At 47.6% G+C, this 23,446-nt stretch overlaps 1 protein-coding gene across 3 annotated transcripts in view; it reads right to left on the bottom strand.

Moving 5' to 3' along the window:
• The window catches only part of UBXN6 (UBX domain protein 6), a 261,847-nt gene that overhangs the window by 199,973 nt on the left and 38,428 nt on the right, over positions 1-23,446 (bottom strand). For all 3 annotated transcript variants that reach the window (XM_088450838.1, XM_088450839.1, XM_088450840.1), the window contains exons 2-3: positions 16,492-16,643; positions 7,628-7,680 (exon numbers count right to left, since the gene is read on the bottom strand). In XM_088450838.1, coding sequence (XP_088306964.1) covers positions 7,628-7,680; positions 16,492-16,643 — 205 coding nt within the window. The remainder of the gene's footprint in view (positions 1-7,627; positions 7,681-16,491; positions 16,644-23,446) is intronic.

Below are 23,446 nucleotides of genomic sequence, written 5' to 3' on the forward strand. Positions count from 1 at the left end.
AAGAGCATCACCAGGGATGAAACCCAGCGTCTGGTGATGTCTATGCGTTCCAGACTTCAGGCTGTAATTGCCTGCAAAGGATTTGCAAAAAAGTATTAAAAAGTGAAAGTTAGATTTAGGATTGTTTAGTTTGTCCCATTACTTTTGGCCCCTTAAAAAGTGGGAGGCACATATAGAAACCGTTGCAATTCCTACACCGTTCACCTGATTTGAATGCAATTACCCTCAAATTAAATCTGAAAGTCTGCAGTTAAGGCACATCTTGTTTGTTTCATTTCAAAGCCATTGTGGTGATGAATAGAGGCCATAATATGAGAATTCTGTCAATGTCCCAATATTTATGCACCTGACTGTATATATCAAAGAGGAGTGAGGCAGGCGGCACTCTGTAGATTTCATTAAAACATCAATAGTCCTTTATTTCCAAAATGTTTCGGGGACATCCCCTTCTTCATGGACAAGCGTACGCAATCACGCAACATAATAGAACATTTGTACCTACCCACAAGTGCAATTAGTTACTGAACGCACTCACCTGTTCACCGCTGCCACGAGGAGTTCGACACCGTGCGCCGTGTCTGGGCGTCGCGGTTTCCTGACGTCATCTGGCAGCGCCGAACAGCCAATGAATATCGGAGTGTGCAAACTGTTGCTGTGGACGTGGTTTACTTACTATGAAACATTTTAGCAATTCACTCCAAATACCCATTATAATAAATGAAAAACAACAACATTATAGCACTGTAAAGTATGGTGTCATTTACAAATATTCGGCTACATACAAGGAGAATCAAAGGACAACAGTACTGCATATCTTGTTACCCTTATAGTAAACTAAATACACACATTTGCCGTGTTCCATATATGTGTCTATATTATCAAAAGCTAAACTTGTATACCCATTATTGAGAGCAAATTTTGGTGCGACTTTTTACCTTCAAATGCCTCTTATCCGAACAGCACGAATAGTTAGCACAGTGTTACAGCCGCTGACACTAACATAGCGTTTCACATGCAGATACACCCACACTCTTGTGCTAAATATTTGCATTGCTGTGCGAGTAAGACGCATTTGAAGGTAAAAAGCCTCCCGTATAAATGCTCATCGCTACAGAGTCACATGGAGCTCACACATTATGTGCAGCGTGACTTATAGCGCATGGAGGATAGATGTACGTGGACATATATGTATTAAATAGAAGAATAATAGTTTCAAAGCAAGGGATTGAGGTTTAAGATTTATAGGTATCTGTGATGGTTTAAAGATAGCACTGTAAGCCCAGTGTCTCATTTAACCCTTGTGCTAACGTGTTAAATTGGAATATCAATCTACTCTGTTATTGCAGTAATATTTTAGCTGTTGCCAACCCTGGGACTGGGAGGTACATGATCTATGATCATAGCTTGCATGCTGGCTACATTATGTTGATACTGTAAACAGTGCCTGGCTACTGGCTGTTCACTTAGTCCTTTATGAAATGCTTGCTTGATGGCACTACGATGGAGAATTACCCACATAGGTAAGACAGCAGGGACATATATCAACATATAGATTACATAAGTGATTGTGCATATTAATGCGTAGTGAATAGTTTATCTCCTGCCAGTGTGGGGATGACAAAATGTTTGTCCCATAAGTAGGGTATTACAGTATACACAACCCAAACATTTATAACAGCCTGTACTTTGGCTCAAAAATGAGTAGGGCGTTTATTGGTCATCTTCGAGATATCAAGTCTGAGAACTCGATCTTGAATATTGGTACCTCTAGTTTAACTAGGCAACAATTGTGATTCTCTGATATTAGTGTCTTCACAGCCTCTATACCCTGATCGTGCGGTATGCACGTGCATAGGCTGGTAACATTAGTGCTACACATTAACATATTAGATGGTATATCCTTTAGATTATTTAAAAGTTATTAATAAGGATGTAGTGTCCTTTAAAAAAGGAAGGCATATGCTGTACACATGGGTTTAAGACGGTATCCAAATATATCAAAGTGGGCTGGTAAAGCGAATAGATTGCTGACACGATTGGCCTCCCTGATGGATTAAGTAGCGATTTATGAATCTTTGGAACTACGTAAAAGAGAGGCGCTATAGGAAATTATATGCCTGATATATCTCCGTAGTGATGTGGCCTTCATCTATGGCCGCTGACAGTATGTCATCCAATTAATTTTTGCATTTGGACGTTGGGTCCTTATGCAGTAATTTATATGTGGAAGCATCTGAAAATGCGAGATATGGTAAGAACTTACCTTTGTTATATCTCTTTCTTCGAAGTCTATAGGGTCCACAGGGAGACCTTGGGTTTAGGTGATGGCATGGACATCCGGGCACCACACAGTTAATTTTTCTCTCCCAGGATGCACCAGGCCTCTCTCTATACCCTACCCCCGGGCCAGAGGCACCTTAGTTCATAACAAGCCAAAGGCCGGAGGAGGATAAAAAAAAGGAGAGCGAAGAGAGTCTGGAACACACAAGAAGTCACATTCTCACATAGAAGATGGAAAACCGGTGACCAGAGCAAAGCCCATCTGAATCCAGGTGTATCAGGGTGGGTGCCCTGTGGACCCTATGGACTTCAAAGAAAGAGCGATAACAAAGGTAAGTTCGTATCTCTCTCATTTTCTTCTTCAGGGTCCATAGGCTCCACAGGGAGACCTTGGGGATGTCCCAAAGCAGTCCTTTTAAGGGTGGGGACACTCCTGTGCTGAAAGGAGAATCCGCCGCCCAAAGGAAGCATCCTGAGAGGCAAAGGTATCAAATGCATAGAACCTCAAAAAGGTCTGGACAGAAGACAACATGGCAGCCTTACAAAGCTGAACAGCCGAGGCACCACGGCCTGCCCACGAGGGACCCGCCGACCGAGTAGAATGAGTGGTAACAGAGGGTGGAAAAGGAAGGCCCTCCTGAGTGTAAGCCTCAGAGATCGTCATACACAGCCATCTAGCCAATCCCTTCTTATGAAATCCGTAAAAGGACAAACAAGGAGTCTGACTTCTGAAGAGAACTGGCACAGTCCACAAAGTTTGAGGGCCCGCACCACATCCAAGCAGGCCTCACCCGCTGAGAGGTCCGGAGACTGAAAGGCTGGCACAACAATTTCCTCATTGATGTGGAAACTGGAAACCACCTTCGGAAGGAACCCAGGGCGAGTCCTGAGCACCGCTCTGCCCTGGTGAAATATCAGAAAAGGGGAGCGACAAGAAAGTGCCCCCAAGTCTGACAATTTTCTGGCAGAAGCTATGGCCAGAAGAAAAACAAACAGTCTTAGCTGCAAGCCATTTGAGATCCACTGAAGCCACGGGTTCAAATGGAGGGCCCTAAGCACCACAGCCAAATCGCAAGGAGCCACAGGAGGGACAAAAGGTAGGCTGAATACGGAGGACACCATGGAGGAACGTCCAGATATCAGGTAGAGGAGCAATTTATCTCTGAAACCATATGGACAGAGCCGAGAAATGCAACTTCGGCGAGGCTAAACAGAGACCAAGATCCAAGCCCACTTGAAGGAAGGGCAAGACTCTGGAAATCCGAAAACTCCGTGGATCATAACCTCTGGGACGACACCATTAGAAGTAAGAATGCCACACCCTATGGGAAACCCTGGAAGAGGCTAGTTTCCGCGATCTGATCATAGTATCCACAACAGAGCTAGAAAAACCCTTAGACCTTAAGAAGGATATCTCAAGAGCCGTCAAAGACAGACGACCCAGGTCCGGGTAAAGGCATGGACCCTGAGACAACAGGTTCGGACGTTGAGGCAACAGCAACGGAGTGTCGATGAAGAGACTCCGAAGATCTGAGTACCAGTTCCGTCTAGGCCATGCTGGTGCCACCAACAGGATTGTGCCTCCTTACTGTTTGAACTTCGAGGAAGCAGGGAGAACAGAGGGAACAGGTAAGCAAACTGGAAGGCCCACTGTACCGACAGAGCGTCCACTAGAATCGCCTCGGCATCTCTTGTTCTGAATCCATACACTGGCAGTTTGTGATTGTGCCGGGAGGCCATGAGGTCCATGTCTGGAAGGCCCCACCTGTCCACTAGGAGCTAAAACACCTCTTGGTGAAGAGACTGGATGCACGTCGTGACTGCTGAGGAAGTCCGCTACTCAATTGAGAACTCCTGGAATGAACACCGCCAAAATGGCTGGGAGATGACCTTCCTGTCAGAATGCTTGACACTTCTGTCATTGCCGCCTGACTTCGAGTTCGTCCTTGATGATTGATGTAAGCCACAGTCATGGCGTTGTCTGACTGAGCTTGCACAGGCTTCCCGTGAAGTATGAGTCTGGCTTGCTGAAGGGCCCTGAAGACCGCCCAAAGTTCCAATATGTTGATTGGTAGAGTCAACTTTCTCTGCTGTCCATCGCCCCTGAAATGATTGTGGACCTGTCACTGCGCCCCAGTCACCGGAGACTGGCATCCGTCGTCAGGAGGACCCATTCCGGAATCCAAAAGTGGAGCCCCCTGGTGAGGTGACACGTCTGCAGTCACCAGGCAAGAGACAGACGCACCTCCGAAGAGAGCACCATCGTTTGTGCTTTTATCCGATGGGGTAATCCATTCCATCTGGAGATGATCAATTTCTGCAGAGGCCTGTAATGAAACTGGGCATATTTCACCATGTCGAATGACAATACCATGGGCCCCAGTATTTGCATTGCTGAGTGGATTGACATTCGGCGACTGTGGAGACATCTGCGTACTCGCATCTTCAAAGTGGAGATCTTTTCTGCGGTCAGAAAGATTCTCTGCTGTTGGGAATCCAAAAGAGATCCCAGATGGAGCATCCTCTGGGATGGAGTCAAGGAGGACTTTGTCCAATTGAGCACCCACCCGCCGTGAGTCTGAAGCACAGAAATGGTCAGCTGTAGATGGTGGTGAAGTACTTCTGGAGACCCTGCCAACAATAAGAGGTCGTCCAGGTAAGGCAACAGTTGAACCCCCTGATGCCGTAGATGTGCTGCCATGACAGCCGTAACTTTGGTAAACACCTGAGGAGCTGTTGGTAGACTAAATGGTAGAGCCAAAAACTGGAAATGTTGTTGCTGTATAGCAAAATGAAGTAAACGCTTGTGAAATGAAGCAATTGGAATATACAGGTATGCATCCTGAATATCCAGTGATACCATAAAATCCCCCTGTTCCATAGCCAGTATAATTGAGAATAGGGTTTCCATCCTGAACCGAGGTACCCATAGGAATCTGTTCAGGGACTTGAGATTGAGGATAGGCAGATGTGATCCGTTCGGTTTCTGGACCAGAAAGAGATTGGAGTAATAACCCGTTCCTCTCTGAGGAAGCGGTAGTGGCATGGCAACTCCTGCTTGAAGCAAGGATTGTATGGCTTTCTGGATTTGTAATGCCTTGTCTTTGACAGAGGGCTTGTGCAGAAGAATTGCTGGGGAGGCATTCTGGGGAAGGCAAGGGCATACCGTTGAGAACACTTCTCTTACTCAAATGACTATGGTGGTCTGACACCATCACTGGGGGAACTGAAGAAGTCGGCCTCCCACCTTGGGATCCCCCAAGGGAGGCCTATCCCATCAGGCTGAAGACTTGTCATCGGACTTGGTCGCTGGACATCTGGTACTCCAGGCCTGTTTCTTGAGCTTGGTAGTCTTTTTGAGGGCTGACTGTCTAGGCAAGGGCTGACCCTTAGGCTTACCTTGGGGCTGAAAGTACTAAAAGGATGAGGGCTGGGATCCTGAAGATGTAGATGCTGGAGGCAGACACGCCGATTTAGACGCTGCCGACGTAGCCACAATCTTATCCAGGTCACGACCAAACAAGATCTTACCATTATAAGGTAGACACCCTAATCTTTTCTTAGAGTCCGCGTCCGATCTCCAAGAGCGCAGCCATAAGGAACGGCGAGCTGACACCGCAGCAGCCGAAATCCTGGAGGATAATAGGGTGACGTCCAAAGCTGCCTCATTGATATATGTAACTGAATCACGGAAGTTACCCACTAGAGTCACTTGATCTGCGGTAGCATCTGACGGAAAGGACTCCTCTAGCGAGTCTGCCCAAAATTCCATAGCCTTGGCCACCCAGGAGATAGCCACAGCTGGCCTGGCGACTGTCCCTGGTCCCCTGTTCGTAGTCCTGCTGGACCTTGAATAATTTCCCTTTCTTAAAGTTGATAAGATCGCGTTTGTACTGCTCCATTTGTACATTCAATTTGTCTTTTAGTATCGGATATCAAAGCTTTGTGTTGTTGCTCAAAAACATAGAATTTGCTCCTTTGTGAGGTTCAGATCTCTTGTAGATTCTTCTATAACTAACAATGATAAGTCCAACATTTGTTGAGGATGGCGATCCACTTACGGCAAAAGTTAACAATGTAAACCCCAATTGTGGGGATGTTTCTTATTCTAAATCCCCTGGGTATTTGGTTATTTCGGTAACAGTCCGAAAAACTTATTCCATTATAAGTGTAATCACATTCTTTTTGTCTTAATTTCAACCATTGCTTAAACAGATCCACAGGTAAAGGGACCACTGAATTATCCTCTAGTTTTTGTTTAATCAGAATAGACTGTGCCTCTACATCTGAAAAGCTGAATCTTTTACACGCATCAAATTGTGCAAATTCTAAAGCAGACTATGTTTGTGTTGGTGGCTGACAATTTATGTGTTAATTGTTATTTATTGGAGCCTGACAGACACCTTATAAGTCGCCAAAAATACAGTGCTTAAAAAACACATCGTGTATAAAAAGGCAATAAGAAAAACCAGTAAAAAAAAAAAAAAAAAATGCCGCCCACACAGAGAAGAAAAGGATTCTGGGAAGATGCCCAAGAGCTGCCTTGTGGAGAGAGCTCAGGTGTGGGCTAATGAGGAGGCAGACCAGTCAGGCTGCTGTGGGAGACAGTCGATGTGAGCCTGTGGCAGCCATAGAGACCAGTGAAACTAAGCGAGCCATTGGGGGCCAGGAGGCCTGGGTCTGTACCTGCAGGAGGCAGGGGGGGGGGGGGGAACCACAAACTCTCAGACTGTGTGACAAGAAAGCAGTGAAGCTGCAGGCTGAGGAAGCCAGGGCCTAAATCTGTAGGATACCCAGACTGTATTTGTGTAGCTGTGTCAGCCAGGCTGGAGCCGGCGATAGACCTGCAAGAAGCAGGCAGAGACTTTGTTGGCAGACTAGCTGCACCATGATAAAGAGGGCTCAAGAAGTGAGTTAGACGCCTTAAACAGGGGCTAGGTTGTTTATTATTTTCTGTTCCTTTGTGTTGTACCTGATTTTTCCTGCTGGAATTAAAGCACCATCTCATTTATTTTACTGGAAGGCCAGGTGTGGACTCTAATTCTGCACCTAATCACTGCACCACTGACACCAATCTACCGAGCTAATTACCCCAAGATATCACAATATATACACACACACACACACAAACATACATCTAAACATATGCATGCATACATACATGTATGTACAGTATATACATACAAACATATACATGCATACGTACACATATACACTGACAAGTATGCATAGATAGTGGGGGAAGTTCATTTAAATGTGAGCTAATGGAATCTCTTTCCATGTCTTTCAGGTAGAAACAGCATTTTAACTTGCATTATTCTTTTATTTCATTACAGGATCACTTTACCTTATAACTTGACATGACATTTCCTTCTTGGTTAACTTCCAGCTCTTTTGTTACTATAAAAAAAAAAAATCACCATAAATTTACCATAAATATATATATATTTTTCTCACCTTCTTATTTAACAAAACTGGGATCTTTGGCCCTCATTCAGAGCCGTACGCTCTGAGCAGAGCGCACGCTCTGCATGAGGGCCGGGCTCCATTTTCATGGAGCGTCCTCCTGGACGCTCGTATAGCTGTGGGTCACCACCCACAGGCTATACGAGCGTGCATTTTGATGGCCGCGATGGTCGTGACCATCGCGACCATCGAAATTGCGAGCCGGAGCCTGCGGTTGAGGTTTTCAACCGCAAGCTCCGGAGTGATTTTGGCTCTATCAGAGCCAAAATCACTCCCACTGACATCACTAGTGATGTCAGTGGGCCGGCTTCTGACGGGAGGCGTTCCCGTGGGAACGCCCCCGTCAGGGAGGCACGCCCCCGGCACGCCTACCAAAGGGGGCGTGCTGTCAATCAACATTAACAGCACGCCCCCTTTGATCGGACACAACGAGCGAAGGAAAGTCCTTCGCTCGTCGTGTCTGGCGCATGCGCACGACGGAGCTCCCTCCGTCGTGCGCATGCTCAGTGCAGACCATCGACCCACTTGCGAGCGGACAGCCGCTCGCGAGTGGGTCTGAATCAGGCCCTTTGTATGTTAATCCTTTTCTCAGAGTCCAAGGGGGAACTTTGGAATGCTGGGTTACAAGTGTGGTAACAGCAGCTTTCAAATGTATTCCTCCAAAACTTTAAGCTCTGTCCACACTATGGGTCTCATTCAGAGCCGCTCGTAAGCGGCCGTTCGCTCGTTCGGAGCGATGTTAGCACATCTGCGCATGCATACAGATTGTAATACGCATGCGCGAACCAGTCAGTGCGTCCAGAAATCGTTTGTTCGCAATATAGCGAATGCCTGCTATTTTGGAGTGACAGGAGGAGGCGTATGTGGGTGGTAACAGGGGAAGGTGCTTGAAAACGGGGAGTGGAAATCAGAACGCAGGCGTGCTTAAAGGTCAAAACGGGCGTTTTTAGGGTGTGCGTAATTAAAAACAGCAGCGTCATCGACCACGTCACTTGGTTATTTTATAGCCAGAACTGCTCGCAAGATTGCGGTAGGAAAAACCAGCCACAAGAATAGCGAGCAGTTCATACGCTGTTCGATGTACCCGATTAATCTATTAAATATCGGACATGACGTATTATGCGAGCGGCCAGGCGGCGTATTTTTCAAAAAAACGACCGCATGTTTTGTTCGCTCATTCAGACATGGAGGCGTCAACAGACCGCAAAGAGCGAACGGTTCATTTGAATAGCAACCCCCTTTTCCTGAACGACCGTCCACAAATAGCGTCCGGCTCTGAATCAGACCCTATGCCCCCATGGGTGGCATACAAAAGGTCGACAATGATTTTGCCGACACCCGAAGTTCGACGTGACAAAATGTTGACAGTAGATAGGCAGGCACAAAAGGTTGACAGGTTGAAAATGTCTACATGGAAATGGTCGACACAGAAATGGTCAGATTTAGGGTTAGGCACTTGCCAGAGGATTAGGTTTAGGTTCCAAGGGGGATAGTTAGATTTAGGGTGAAGATTAGGGTTAGAAAAACAAAATAAAAAATGTGTCAACCATTTCCATGTTGAACTTTTCTACCTGTCAACCTTTTGTCATGTCTGGTCTCAACCAAATCAGTATCGACCTTTTGTATCTCATTCTGCCCTAATTGCTGCCAAGGAATTCAGTATTTCTCTACTAAACCCCAAAGCACAGAACCAAGAATACACAGGGGGAGTAGAGAACAACATTCTCCAATGAGTATAATAAGTCTAGCAAGGATAACAGACACAAATCAATGAGTAAAATGGAGTGTGTCCAGAGTCCCACATTGGATTCAGACGAAAGTATGGGGGAGATGTATTATAGCGACACTTTTCGTGCAGCTATAACGCTGCTGTATACTGTACATATATTTATGCAGTCCTCTAGGTCTTGATCTACTACGGCTCTGGTTTGTTGTTGGTCATTCACAATAATAGACATTACTCTTCTACATGCATTCCCGATTATAGATTCTTCCAATTTCACTCCTTCCTGGTAGCTTCTCCCTTTCTTTAATATGTGGCTTTTACAGCAGAAGACTTGCTGGTAAGTCTCTTTCAACGGGGCACCACTGACAGCACTAATACATAAGTATCATTTACAAGGAGCAGACTGCACAAGGTAACCCAGCGCCATCTTTCCCTGTTCCAGTATATCTCTATAGTGAATAAATCAGGAGAGGGCAGGAGGGATCAAAGTTTAGGAAGCAGAGCCATACACTTCACCATTTCATATCAATTTCCAGACCTAGATTATTTTTATTTCAGCCATTCAGTTGCAGATTTGCATATATATCTAGGTCAGGATCATTGTCGTGTTGCATGATTCTATTTTAGCCAAGTTTTAGTTATCAAACATACAGATGTGTCCTTGCTCATCTAGCCTCAAAGCGCCATACAGCACTAAATGCCTGGTGTGTGTAAGACCGGCAGTCATCCCCTGCAACTCTGACAGCGCCAGGCATCTTTTTGCCAAACGTGTCTAAATCGCAATGTGATGCAACTAGGACAGACCAGGAGATTGTGCTGATTAATTTATGTGATACTTTTATATGTGTGCGACAGAGACTGTAATAAGAACTTGGTGTGGAAAAAAAATAAAAATCTGTGGCCACTGCAACGTAGCACTTTGCATGCTGATTGAGAGACTAAGGGAGGGTATCCAATTAGCCATGATAACCCATTTTTTCGGCTTAAAATTTTCACTTGTGAATACTTTTCTCCAAAAATTGTTATGCTATCCATTAGCCGCGGTTTTTGCAGGTCCGAAGACTTCCATAGCAATGATCAGAAATTAGTTTTCACCATCTCTGCGTAGGTGAAAAGTTGTGCAAAATCGAAATTTTTGGCATAAAATGTCGTGACTTGGTGCAGAACCCCTGGGACTAATTAGGCAAAAATATTTTTCTAATTAGCTTATTTGGGCCAATAAATGAAAGGTAATTTTTGGGGTGAAAAAGTGCAAGAAAATGGGTTCAAAGTAGTGGGTGGTTAGATATTTTGCGGGGCTGTATAGATGGGGGCAGGTGTTTTAAACATTGCATCAGATGTATTTTTAACAAATTTTAAACGTGCCCTAAAATGACTCAAAAATATACTTACCCCCATTTTATGTAACCCTAATTTAACTAGAGAATTACCTTTTACCAAAAAAAAAGGTCTATCTTATAGAAAAATGCATACAACAGTCATTTAACATCATTTAAGAACTCCAATCCCTTTGATTATGCCCAATAAAAGACTTCTATAATGTTGCCCAATATTAGTTATCCTTTTTGTGGGGTACAGGCTGATTTCCCCATTTTCACCTGTAACTTTCGTCTGTCATCACTGCAAGACTTATCGTGTGAATGTGTTATTGGCAGTTTTGCAAAAGGATTGCATGAAAAACGGGAGCGCGCATACATGCAATAAGCTGCAAATTCGTGCGATGGGTCTGAAAAGGCCAGAGAAAACTTATCGTTATCGCTGCTAATTTGATTCCTCCCTAAGTCGCACACAGATATACAAGTGGTCACATATTAAATTAATCAGCACAGTCTCCTGGTGCGTCTTAGAGACATGACATTTTCGGAAAAAATGCGAAAAAAAGACGAGTGAAGACATCAGTATAGCCTCATATTTTTCATTAGAATACTCTGGACAAGTTTATGGCAAACTTGTGAGTTGCAAACTTGTGAGTTGTACTTTAATGAATATCTTTTGGTGTGGGAAGGGGCTTTCCTCTGGCTAGCCTTCCAAAAAAAATATACTAGTTCAGGTTTTTTTTTAGTAGTTAATCATTTACTGTATTGACAGAAGCCTGTATACATCTTTTTATATTCGTTGTGGTTCTTTGTGGTTTCTCAGAGCATGATATGGTTCCACTTGCTGAGAAGCCCATTACTGCAAAGACAAGCAATGGTCTCCATTGTTTTCCATTTGTAAATAATCTTTAAATTAACTGCAGAATGATAGATTTCAAACGGTTTGGAATTGCCTATAACACTTTCCTTGTGTGAGGAGAGAAACTACTACAGAGGTCTTTTATACTTAGCATAGTGCATATTTGCTGACCTTCTGGCTGCCGCCTCCAGAAAGGGGCAGCTAGATCAGCGCAGCGAGTGGTGGCAGCATAGGTGTACAGGATGGGGGCATGGCTGCGCAATCGCATCATAGCGGTCCCGCACTCTGCTATACAATACAGAGATTACCGGCAATATAAAGCAGAGGGAGGGGCTACTATGACACAATTCGAGAATCTTGTCATCGACCCCCCCCCCCCCCAGGACAGTCCACTTCCACTTGGTAAGAGGGCGGCTGCTGGAGATGGTGCAGGTAGGTGGCGGTCGGTCCAGGAGACTTGCCCTCTCTTGCGGGAGCGCCACACAGTTTTCATGAGCCTTCCGGCCGTTACGGGTGAGTGGGCAAGTATGGCATAGTGCTATCATAAACCATATGTCACGGTTGGTGTTTGAGAGTTACCTGACTCAGGTGTTGAACTGGATTCAGCGGAGACCAGGCTTGACTGGAACCATGGATGATGTAAAGAGCTCTATTTGCATATAAATTGTATGACTGCCTTTCATGATAAATGACAGGAACAGGAAACTTGTAATGGTGGGGTGGAACCAGTAGAAAACTTGGAGGAACCGGACTGGGACTGGCAGGAAGGCTTGCTGAGCTGGATGGGGTACCAGTAGGTGGGCTTGCTGAATTGGACTGAGAACCTGTAGGATTTCCAGATGCTCTAGGTATAGCTATCAGCAGGATTACTGGATGAACTGGTCTGGGAACCAGAAGGATTTCCGGATATGCCAGGTATAGCTGCCAATTACTGGATGAACTGGTCTAGGAACCAGCAACATTTCTGGATGTGCCAGGTATAGCTGCCAGCAGGAATACTGGATAAACTGGTCTGGGAACCAACAGGAGCCTGGGATACACTTGTACACAGGGAGACAGAAGTAGCACAATCTGTACACCACGGGAAGTAACGAGATGCTCAGGCCCCGAATGCTATTAGAGGAGGATTGTTATACCCTGGGTCTGGCAGGAATTTAGCGTTCCTGCTAGGCTGTTTCAGCGGGGCCCTGCCCTATTTCTGAAGGGCAGAAAGCACCTTGCCCTCCAGCGCGGCGCCCCACTGAGACAGCCTGCGGGATCTGTCTCCACCCGCAGGTTGCAGTGTCCTGCGGGTGGTCAAAACGGTGGCACAGCAGTCACTGCGAGTGAATGGATGCCGGGCGCATGGGCCTGGCATCCATTCACAGTGACTGCAGCGCTTGGGGGATACTCAGCATGTCCGTAAGTGCCGGGCACGCCCCCAGGAGTGACGAAAAGGGGATGCGTCATAAAGACATCCCCTTTTCTTTGGCTATTCCCCCTTTTTGGTCGCCTTTCGGCGCCCGCAGAAGTGCCCTATCTCAAGGTTCGGCGCCCTGTCTGCTGCAGGACCTAGAGAGAGCATTAGGAATTGGTGGATTCAGTCAGGTGGTCTGGCAGAAGCACTCTGAGTGGTGGAGAGCACAACATGGAGAGGAAGCAATCATATCAGCAGTACTGAGAGTCAGAAGTACACCTGCGTTTTCAATCAAGGCTAGCAGTGTTCACAGACAGAAAAGGGCCCAGGAGAAAAATCCCTGTGGAAAGGAGAGCATAATCCAAATGTATACACAGAAGTCTTGCAGCCAGCATGATTAGAGCAGATTTCCCAGGTGAACTGCACATACAGATCCATGGGACAGTTGGCAGGGGTAAGTCTCAAGCCAAAAAGGTGAAAAAGTAGGCAGGGTCGTGACACCATACATAGACTAGATGAACCCTCAGTAAATGGCGCACAGATAAAACAGCCTACATAGATTCACAACAAGAAATCACACCAAATTTCAATAAAAACAAACAGAATTATTGTGACTCAATATAGGAGACGCTCAAAATAGAATAAAATATTACGTTCATTTTTGAAGGGTAGTAGAGACCGCAGTAGAAGTCTCAAATGTCCTTCTCCTTGTATCTTCAAATGTGTGTGTGATATCATGAAATGAAACAAATATATGTGTAGCACAGTATATTTTAACCGCACTAAATCACAGTTCTAAATAAGGGCTCCTCAAAGGAAAAAATAATTCAAATGTAGGTGCAGGCGTGCCCCCAACTCACACTCAATAGTGTTGTAGCACACGCATAAAGGTTTCTCTTCCACTACTGTGTTTAGGAAATGTACATCCCATACCAGAGATTTTAGCAAAATGTGAAAGAAAGGCGTACCCCACTCACTGGTAAGTTATGGAAATATCAAGCATATCAAGGTATCTTTATACAATTATACAGTCTCTGCAGATAAAGAATACCCTACTCACGGTACGTATAGATGACTTGAAGCTTATCTAGGTTTCTTTACAGACCCCCACTGGTTGTTTTCTTCATGTCTTGCACTCTCCCCATATTTTATCCCGGTTTATCCAAAAAATTGTAGTCCGAAAAAAGTTGTAAATCCACAACCAATTTTATTAAAACGAATCCCACACAATGGGAAAAAATAAAAAATGGTCTGTGTGCAATCGCCAAAACAAATCTACTGCAAACAGGACAACCAAAAAAGTGCTAATTTTAAAAGAATATTAAACGTCAATCTTTTGTTTCTTTTTATGCTAACACGCACACATTGGAAGATATAAGGAGAAGGACATTTCAGACTTCTACTGCGGTCTCTTCTACCCTTCAAATAGGAACGTAATATTTTATTCTATTTTGAGCGCCTCCTATATTGAGTCACAATAATTCTGTTTATTTATGTTTGCTAAGCCAGACTAAGGCCCGTATTCAATTAGTTTCGCACCTGCGATACCTTTTCGTATGCTGGACTTTTCGCCTACATCACGTATTTTTGGTGCGGTAACTTTTTGCGCGTGTCCCCGTGATTCACCGTATTCAATTCCAAATGATACGAAAACGCAACCCAGCGAAACTTATACGGGCAGGAAGTGCTGACAAAAATGGGGAAATCAAACTTTGGGGATCAATCTAGATGTCCCCGATTAGTCATACTGAAGATATTTGAGGTACTAAAGTGCTGTCAATTGCTTCAAAGTAGCAACTTTGCTTAAGTGGTGATACTGGGTGTCAAAGACACAAAAATACCATCCTCTGCGATGGAATTAAATATGATTTGGTAAAATTGATAATCCAGCCGAATCTGTGGAGCATGTCTAGGGTAATCTGAAGAGGTTGTTGCAATAGGGCTCTTGAGGATGCCCTTAGTAACAAATTGCCCAGATAAGCCAACACAGGACGCTTGGTTGTGCACTCTGGACACTGGGTGCGGTTTATGCCGCTTGGATGACACAAACGGCAGAGGACAGGAATGCAGACCATGCCGCCAAGATGACACAAGCGCCAGGTAGTACAAATGTGGACCGTGCCACCTAGATGACACAAATGGCAGGAACAATAAAGCTGACTGGATACTGGGAACTTGACTGGATACAGGAGACCACGCTTAGAATCAGAAACACGTGAAAACGCTATCAGCGGCATCGGAGCAGCAGTCACAGGAGAGTGCCATGGACGTAGGAGCCAATCCGGGCTGATCCCAGAATGATGGACAGGAGGTAGGCAGAGTTTCAGTGAACGCTGGTCTGGGGTTCGCTTTGCACAGCATTAGCAGTGCAGCAGTTTGTGACAATCTGTTAAATGCAAAAAAAAAACCCAGACTCCTAAAAGTCCAAAACCAAAAGGTAAACAAATCTTATATCTTATATACCCCGGTATGTTACTGCCTGAATTCCTAAGAAGTGCAGTTAAAAAAGTTGCTTATATAAACCCAGAAATCACCATGTTAACACTTACAGTAATCGCAATAATCCTAGGTAACTGCTTATCTTGTTAGTACACATCCATATTCCTTTATCTGCTGTGAGCTCCTCCACACAGAACTTCAGCCGCCATCATCAGATGTTTTGCAGCCACATGACGTCACCCACGGCGCAGCCACACGTCTTGCATCCTGGAACCAATCAAGCCTCTCTCTTCTCAAAAGCCAGCAGCATGTTGCTGCTCTGTAATTCCCTCCGGCGGTCCACCAAGGAAACCGTTTGGGACTGAAAGCAGCGTGGTGCTGTGGAAGCTCTGGGGAGATGTGACACATGCCGGCTCTACAGTGCATGTGAGTAATAACAAACACGGCCAATCTGCTCACAAGCAATGTGCCAGGAAGCAGTACATAAAGGCAACAAACTCTTTAATACATATCTGTAAAAAGCTTACCTTCTCTTTCCCAGCGGCCCCCTCAGATTCTTGTCTGGCATGGAGAGAGACCCAGGGACTATGTAGTTTGGTGACTCTCTCAGGAGCGGTCTTCAGAGTGGGATACAGGATTCACCCAAACCTCTACTTTATGTAACTACCACTGTTCTGGTGCTTGTCACCTGTTGCCAGGAACTAAGCCCCCAAACCAAACATCAAAATAAAGAAATAAAACTAAAAGCTAGGACCTGGCCACAGCACTAAAAACAAGACTGAGTTTAGGGTGGAAGGGGAGGGGTTATATAGGGGGTGGGAGTCAGTTTTCAATTAACTAGTGTCCAACTCCACACCTCATTACGCATAACCCAGAAATATTGGCATCCCCCAGATGGTTGAAAAAGGAAACACGGTAATATTTTCAGCCCAATATTCAAACTAGAACACCAGATACACAACATATTTGTTTACTGTTGCCTCTCCTCTCATCATGTTCTTAGTCTTACTGTGAGTCCGAACAGAATGCTTTTCTCGTCCCTTGCTTTTTCCATGCATAGATTCCAGTCTGGCCATTGCTGCAGAAGCAGCAGCTATTTGAGCCTCATCTGGTGGCTTTCTCGGCTTGGGTTGTTCCTTGCCCACAGTGTCAGGATTAACTCTAATAAATAAGAAACAAAACTAATAAGGAAACAAACAAAAAAACTACATGCATCATTGTATCCAGCATGTTTATCATAATTTAAAAAAATATGCGTATATATTAAAATATTTTTCAAACTAAAACTGGGTACACACCTAACAGATATAGCTGCAGATGATAGTTCATACACACTGAACCACCATTATCTGTCATCTGGCCGCAGGTACCACTGGCTAGGGGGTGTGTCACGCTCCCCTCCTGCGGCCTCTGCTGAAAGTGTACTTATTTATCTAGCACCTTCTAAAAGATAATAGCTAGAATCTTTAGAATGTAAGCTCTTGCGAGCAGGGCCCTCTACCCTCTTGTGCTTCTCCTTAGTTTATTTCCATCTACTTCTTACTCCCCACTAGGGCACGTAACACTTGGCTGCTTATGCTGTGTTGCTTATTTGGGTGTTATGGTCACCAATGTATATTATTCATGTCCTTGTCTTGCATTGTATTGTACTGTTAGTCACTTTTTTGGTTATGTACTTTGTAAGGCGCTGCGGAACACTTGTGGCACCATATAAATAAAAAATAACAATAATAGTAGAATCTGATTGGTTGCTATGGGCAACAATTCAACTTCTAAAAACCCGCACTTTAGTAAATATGCCCTTAAATAGCTGCAGACCTCTGAAATACAGTACAACAGGAATATACCAGCTGAACTACTCTTTACTGCTCTGATGAGAGACAAAAAGAAAGAAAATGTAGATAAAACAGTAATAGCACCCTCCAATAAAAATAATATTTCTACCAATTTTATTATTGATCAGGTGATGATTTGCAAATAATATGAGATATGGTAAGAACTTACCCTTGTTATTTCTATTTCTACGAAGTCCATAGGGTTCCACAGGATACCTTGGGGTATAGGTGTGACGTCAGTCGCAGGGCACCAAAGAGTTAAGCTTTCAGCCTCCCAGGATGCACTAGGTCCCCCTCCTATACCCCGCCCCCGAGCCAAGGCACCTCAGTTAGTTACCAAGCCATAGGCCGGAGGAGAAGGAAGAGAGGGAACAAAGATCTGGACACATACAAGAATCACATTCTCACCAGAGGGAGACGGAAAACCGGTGACCAGAGCAAAGCCCATCTGCAGCACAGGTGCGACAGGGCGGGAGTCCTGTGGAACCCTATGGACTTCGTAGAAATAGAGATAACAAGGGTAAGTTCTTACCATATCTCATATTTTCTACTTCAGGGTCCATAGGGTATCCACAGGATACCTTGGGGATGTCCCAAAGCAGTATCCTTTAAGGGTGGGGACGCTCCTGTGCAGAAAGGAGAATCCGCCGCCCGAAGGAAGCATCCTGAGAGGCGAAGGTGTCAAACCTGTAATACCTCACGAAGGTATGGACAGAGGACCACGTAGCAGCCTTGCAGATCTGGACTGCAGAGGCACCACGTCGAGCTGCCCACGAAGGACCCACAGACCTAGTGGAATGAGCCTTCAGAGAAGGAGGAACCGGTAGGCCTTCATGAAGATAAGCTTCAGAAATAGCCATACGGATCCAGGCTGCCAAAGTTTGCTTTGAAGCAGGCCAATCCTTTTTACGGAAGCCATAGAGGACAAACAAAGCGTCCGACTTCCTAAACGAAGAAGTGCGGTCAACATAAGTCCTTAAGGCCCGCACAACATCCAAAGAGGCCTCACCCACGGAAAGACCCGGTGAGTTAAAGGCCGGAACAACGATTTCCTCGTTAACATGAAACTGGAAAACAACTTTGGGAAGAAACCCGGGCCGAGTGCGGAGTACTGCCCTGTTCCCATGAAAAACCAAGAAAGGGGGTCTACAAGAAAGAGCCCCTGACTCAGAAACACGTCTGGCCGAAGCAATAGCCAGAAGGAAAACAGTCTTAGCAGTTAGCCATTTAAGATCCACTGATCCCAGTGGTTCAAACGGCGGTCCTTGGAGAGCCCTCAGGACCACAGCCAAATCCCAAGGCGCCACAGGTGGAACAAAGGGCGGCTGAATGCGGACAACACCTTGCATAAAGGTGTGCACATCCGGGATTGTAGCAATCCTACGGTGAAACCAGACAGATAGGGCCGAAACCTGTACCTTCAAAGAAGCAAGGCGAAGCCCATGATCTAGTCCCGCTTGCAGGAAGGCGAGAATCCGAGACAGACGAAACTCTCGCGGTGCATAAGCTCTCGGTCGACACCAGTGGAAGAACGTATGCCACACGCGATGGTATATCCTCGCGGAAGACGGTTTCCGAGCTCGCAACATGGTACGCACCACAGAGCTGGAAAACCCCCGGGACCTCAGCATGGCCGTCTCAACAGCCACGCCGTCAAAGACAGCCGAGTCAGGTCCGGGTGACAAGGACCCTGAGACAGGAGGTCCGGTCGTAGCGGCAACCGCAGAGGACTGTCCACGGACAGACCCTGAAGGTCTGAGAACCAGTGCCGTCTGGGCCACGCGGGAGCTATCAACAGGAGCGTCCCTCCTTCCTGTTTGAATTTCCGGATTACCCGTGGAAGAAGGGAGACCGGAGGGAACAGGTATGCGAACCGGAACGTCCACCGGACGGACAGAGCATCCACCAGAGACGCCCCTTCGTCTCTTGTGCGAGACCCGTACACCGGCAACTTGTTGTTGTGCCGGGACGCCATGAGGTCGATCTCTGGAAGACCCCATCTGTCCACCAGTAGTTGAAAAACGTCCGGGTGCAGGGACCATTCCCCCGGATGAACGTCCTGGCGACTTAGAAAGTCCGCCTCCCAATTGAGCACTCCCGGGATGAAGACCGCTGATATGGCCGGAAGATTGCGCTCCGCCCAAACCAGGATCCGAGACACCTCTACGAGAGCCGCCCGGCTTCGGGTTCCTCCTTGCCTGTTTATGTAGGCCACGGTGGTAGCGTTGTCCGACTGGACCTGTACCGGGTGACCCTGGAGAAACCGATGTGCCTGCTGGAGAGCATTGAAGACCGCACGGAGTTCCAAGATATTGATTGGAAGCTCCGCTTCTGTCGGCGTCCACCTGCCCTGGAACAGATGTGGACCCGAAACTGCTCCCCAGCCCCGAAGACTGGCGTCCATTGTCAACAGGACCCAATTTGGAACCCAGAACGGACGTCCCCCGCTGAGGTGGGACGTCTGTAACCACCAAGCAAGGGACAGACGAACCTCCGGGGTGAACACAATCGTCTGGGACTTCAGAGACTGAGGCAGCCCGTTCCACTTTGACAGGATCAGGTGCTGCAGAGGTCTGGAGTGAAACTGGGCATATTCCACCATGTCGAACACCGACACCATGGAGCCCAGTGACCTCATCGCCGAGTGTAGAGACACCCGGCGGCTGTGCAGACAACTGCGCACCCTTGACTGTAAAGCAGAGATCTTTTCCTCCGTCACGAAGATCTTTTGCTGTCCCGAGTCCAGTAAGGCTCCAAGATGCAGAATCCTCCGAGACGGGATTAGAGTGGACTTCTGCCAGTTGATTAGCCAGCCGTGCCGTTGCAGCAGGGCAATGGTCAGGTCCAAGTGGCGTAACAGGAGCTCTGGAGATCCCGCCACCAATAACAGGTCGTCCAAGTACGGCAACATGCGGACTCCCTGCAGCCGCAGAGAAGCCGCCATGACCGCCATCACCTTGGTGAAAACACGTGGTGCTGTCACCAGGCCAAAAGGTAACGCCTGAAACTGGAAGTGGTCGCTGCGGATTGCAAACCTGAGGAACTGTTGATGGCGCAAAAGAATAGGGACATGCAGGTAAGCGTCCTGTATGTCCAATGATACCATGTAGTCCCCAGGTTCCAGCGCCAGAATGATGGACCGTAGGGTCTCCATCCGAAACTTCGGTACCTGCAAAGACTTGTTGAGTGCTTTGAGGTTGAGAATCGGACGAAAGGACCCATTGAGTTTCTGTACCAAAAAAAGATTTGAGTAGAAACCCTGGCCCCTCTGGGAGAATGGAACAGGCACTATAACTCCAGCCTGGAGCATAGTGTGCAATACCTTCCGCAGCTCCATAGCCTTGTTCCGGTCTGATGGTAGACCCGTGGTGAAGAATCGAGCTGGGGGTCTGTGCCGGAAGGAGAGGGCGTACCCGTGGGAGACCACCTCCAGAACCCAAGTGTCTGTCGTAGTGACCGACCAACACTGGGCGAACTGCAGCAGGCGGCCTCCCACCCTGGGATCCCCCAAAGGGAGGCCCGGACCGTCAGGCCGCAGGCTTGTCATCTGGCTTGGGGGCCGGACGTCTGGTACTCCATGCCTGCTTCCGGGGCTTGACCGATTTCCTAGGGCCAGCCTGACGAGGAAATGACTGTGGTTTGGGCCTGCCCTGGGCCCTAGATGACCCAAAGGACGATGGTCCAGAACCAGAAGGAGCAGCGGCCGACGGGAGACAAGCCGATTTGGCTGCCGCCAGCGTGGCCACAATCTTATCCAGATCCGGACCGAAGAGAACCTCTCCGGTAAACGGCAACGCTTCCAGACCCTTCTTGGAATCTGCGTCCGCCTTCCAGGATCGCAGCCACAAGGTGCGACGAGCAGCCACCGCTGCTGAAGAAATTCTAGACACCAGAGTACTAATGTCTAGAGCCGCCTCGTTGATGTAGGTGGCCGAATCACGGAGATTGCCAATCAACTCAGCCTGTTCGGCCGGACAGTCGGAATCAAAAGAAGCCTCTAATGAATCCGCCCAGCGCTCCATCGCTCTGGCAACCCAGCAAATGGCCATAGCCGGCCGTGCTGCCCCCCCCGCAAGGGAATAAGCGGACTTAAGGCAGATTTCCACCTTGCGGTCCATAGCATCCTTAAGGGAGGACATGGATGGCATCGGCAATGTGGCACTACGGACAAGATGGGTCACGTGAGAATCCACCTGTGGAGGGGATTCCCACTTAGCAAAATAATTATCCGCGAACGGATAAGCCACCGCCAGGCGTCTCTGCGGCTGGTATCTTTTGCCAGGCTGTTTCCATGCCTCCTCTAAATGGTCCACCAACTGACCCGAAAGAGGAAAGACTGTGGCATCGCCCTTCACGTCTTTGAAAAAGGCATACTTAGACTTAGCCGCTGGGGGAACTTCGTCCTCAATCACCAAGGCTGTGCGGACCGCCCGAATAAGTCCAGGAATATATACTTTGGACTTAGCATCAGCGTCCTTAGTATTGAGAGGTTCCTGATCGTAAGGATCCAGAATCTCCCCATCATCAGACGTCCCTTCGTCATCCTCATAAGGAGCGGACAGAGACGCCACCGGCCGTTTATGAGGCTGCATCACAGACTCCCCTTGCAACACATCTGACAAGTGCTGTACAGAACTCGTCAGGGAGTTAACCCACGCTGGCTCCTGAGAAACCGGGAGCGGGGAAATAGGGAGACTGTGGGGTACCACCAATTGTCGTGGGAAACCCTGCATGGGTGACGACACCACAGACTGCTGGGACAAACCCATCGGAGGAAACGCGCGCTGCGGAGCTAACTGGCCCACTAAAGCTGTTAGCGCCTGAGTGAAACAAGCCCAGGGCGGCTCCTGTACCGGTGCTGTAACCGTAAGAGGCCGCGCCATGGACAAACACTGCCAGCAAAGGCCCTCCGCGCTACCCTGCCCCTCCGCTAACGGTACTTTACACGTGGTACACTGTAGCCGGAGGGGAAAATCAGTTTCAGACATGATGGCACCACGTATGTGACCCCTCTCCCCAATTATATATTAAATAGGCGAGAGACCACCCTGCAGCACCGCACCGCAAGGGCTTAGCAGAAAGAACAGGGACAGTAATAAAGCTGACAGTCTTGAGAAGAAAAGTTACAGGCAGCGCTAGCACAGTCACATACAATGCAAAGAAAATCAATTCCTGCACTAACAGCGCTGATCACTCAACTACACAGACACAGGGCCTGGTAGGACACAGCGCTGCATACACAGACCTGACCACAGCGGAGGAGAGGTATGCGGGGGGACCCAGACCACGATGCTTCCAATGCAGGCTTCCAGCAGCGTCCACCATGCTTCTGAAAAGATGGCCGCCGAGGAGCAGAGAGAAGGCTGGCCTGGGGGAGGAGCGCTGACACAGGGCCAGTCAGCACAGTGCAGAGAGGGCTGTGTGCAGCGGGGAAGGCGCCGGCTGTGAGACAGGGAAGGCGCGCTCCCCTGGCATGCATTTAACCCCTGGGACGCCGCAGCGCTACCGCTCTGCTGCGGTCCGCTGTCCCAGGGGGTAGTGGAAGCGCAGGTTGGTCGCCTGGCTCCACGCTGCAGCCAGTCCCCAGGGAGCCCCCTGCCTGGGGACTTAGGACCATGTGATCAGCGGGGACCCACCGCGGGATCCCGCTGCTTACCTCTGTCCCCCTTGAATCCGGCCATGGTCCGGAACATCTGGGGTCACCGCTAGCTGTGACCCCAGATGCCCACCAGCATCCCCGGATCAGTACCGGCGTTCTGGTACCGGCGGGGTGTAGGGAAGACAGCATGGACGTCAGGACTGACTGTCCATGCTGTTCATCCAGATGTGCAGCCACAGCTGCATGAAGAAAAAGCTTCAGGGGCTCTTCTAGCCCCCACTCCAACAGGTGCACCCGACTCCGGCCGGGCACCAAACTAAACTGAGGTGCCTTGGCTCGGGGGCGGGGTATAGGAGGGGGACCTAGTGCATCCTGGGAGGCTGAAAGCTTAACTCTTTGGTGCCCTGCGACTGACGTCACACCTATACCCCAAGGTATCCTGTGGATACCCTATGGACCCTGAAGTAGAAAAATTTAAATTTTTCATACTGTTCAACAATTAAGTTTAATAATCCAAAGGTTTTCCACAA

Source organism: Taudactylus pleione, unplaced genomic scaffold, assembly GCF_031769625.1.
Source record: "Taudactylus pleione unplaced genomic scaffold, aTauple2 ptg000529l, whole genome shotgun sequence".
NCBI classification, from domain to species: domain Eukaryota; kingdom Metazoa; phylum Chordata; class Amphibia; order Anura; family Myobatrachidae; genus Taudactylus; species Taudactylus pleione.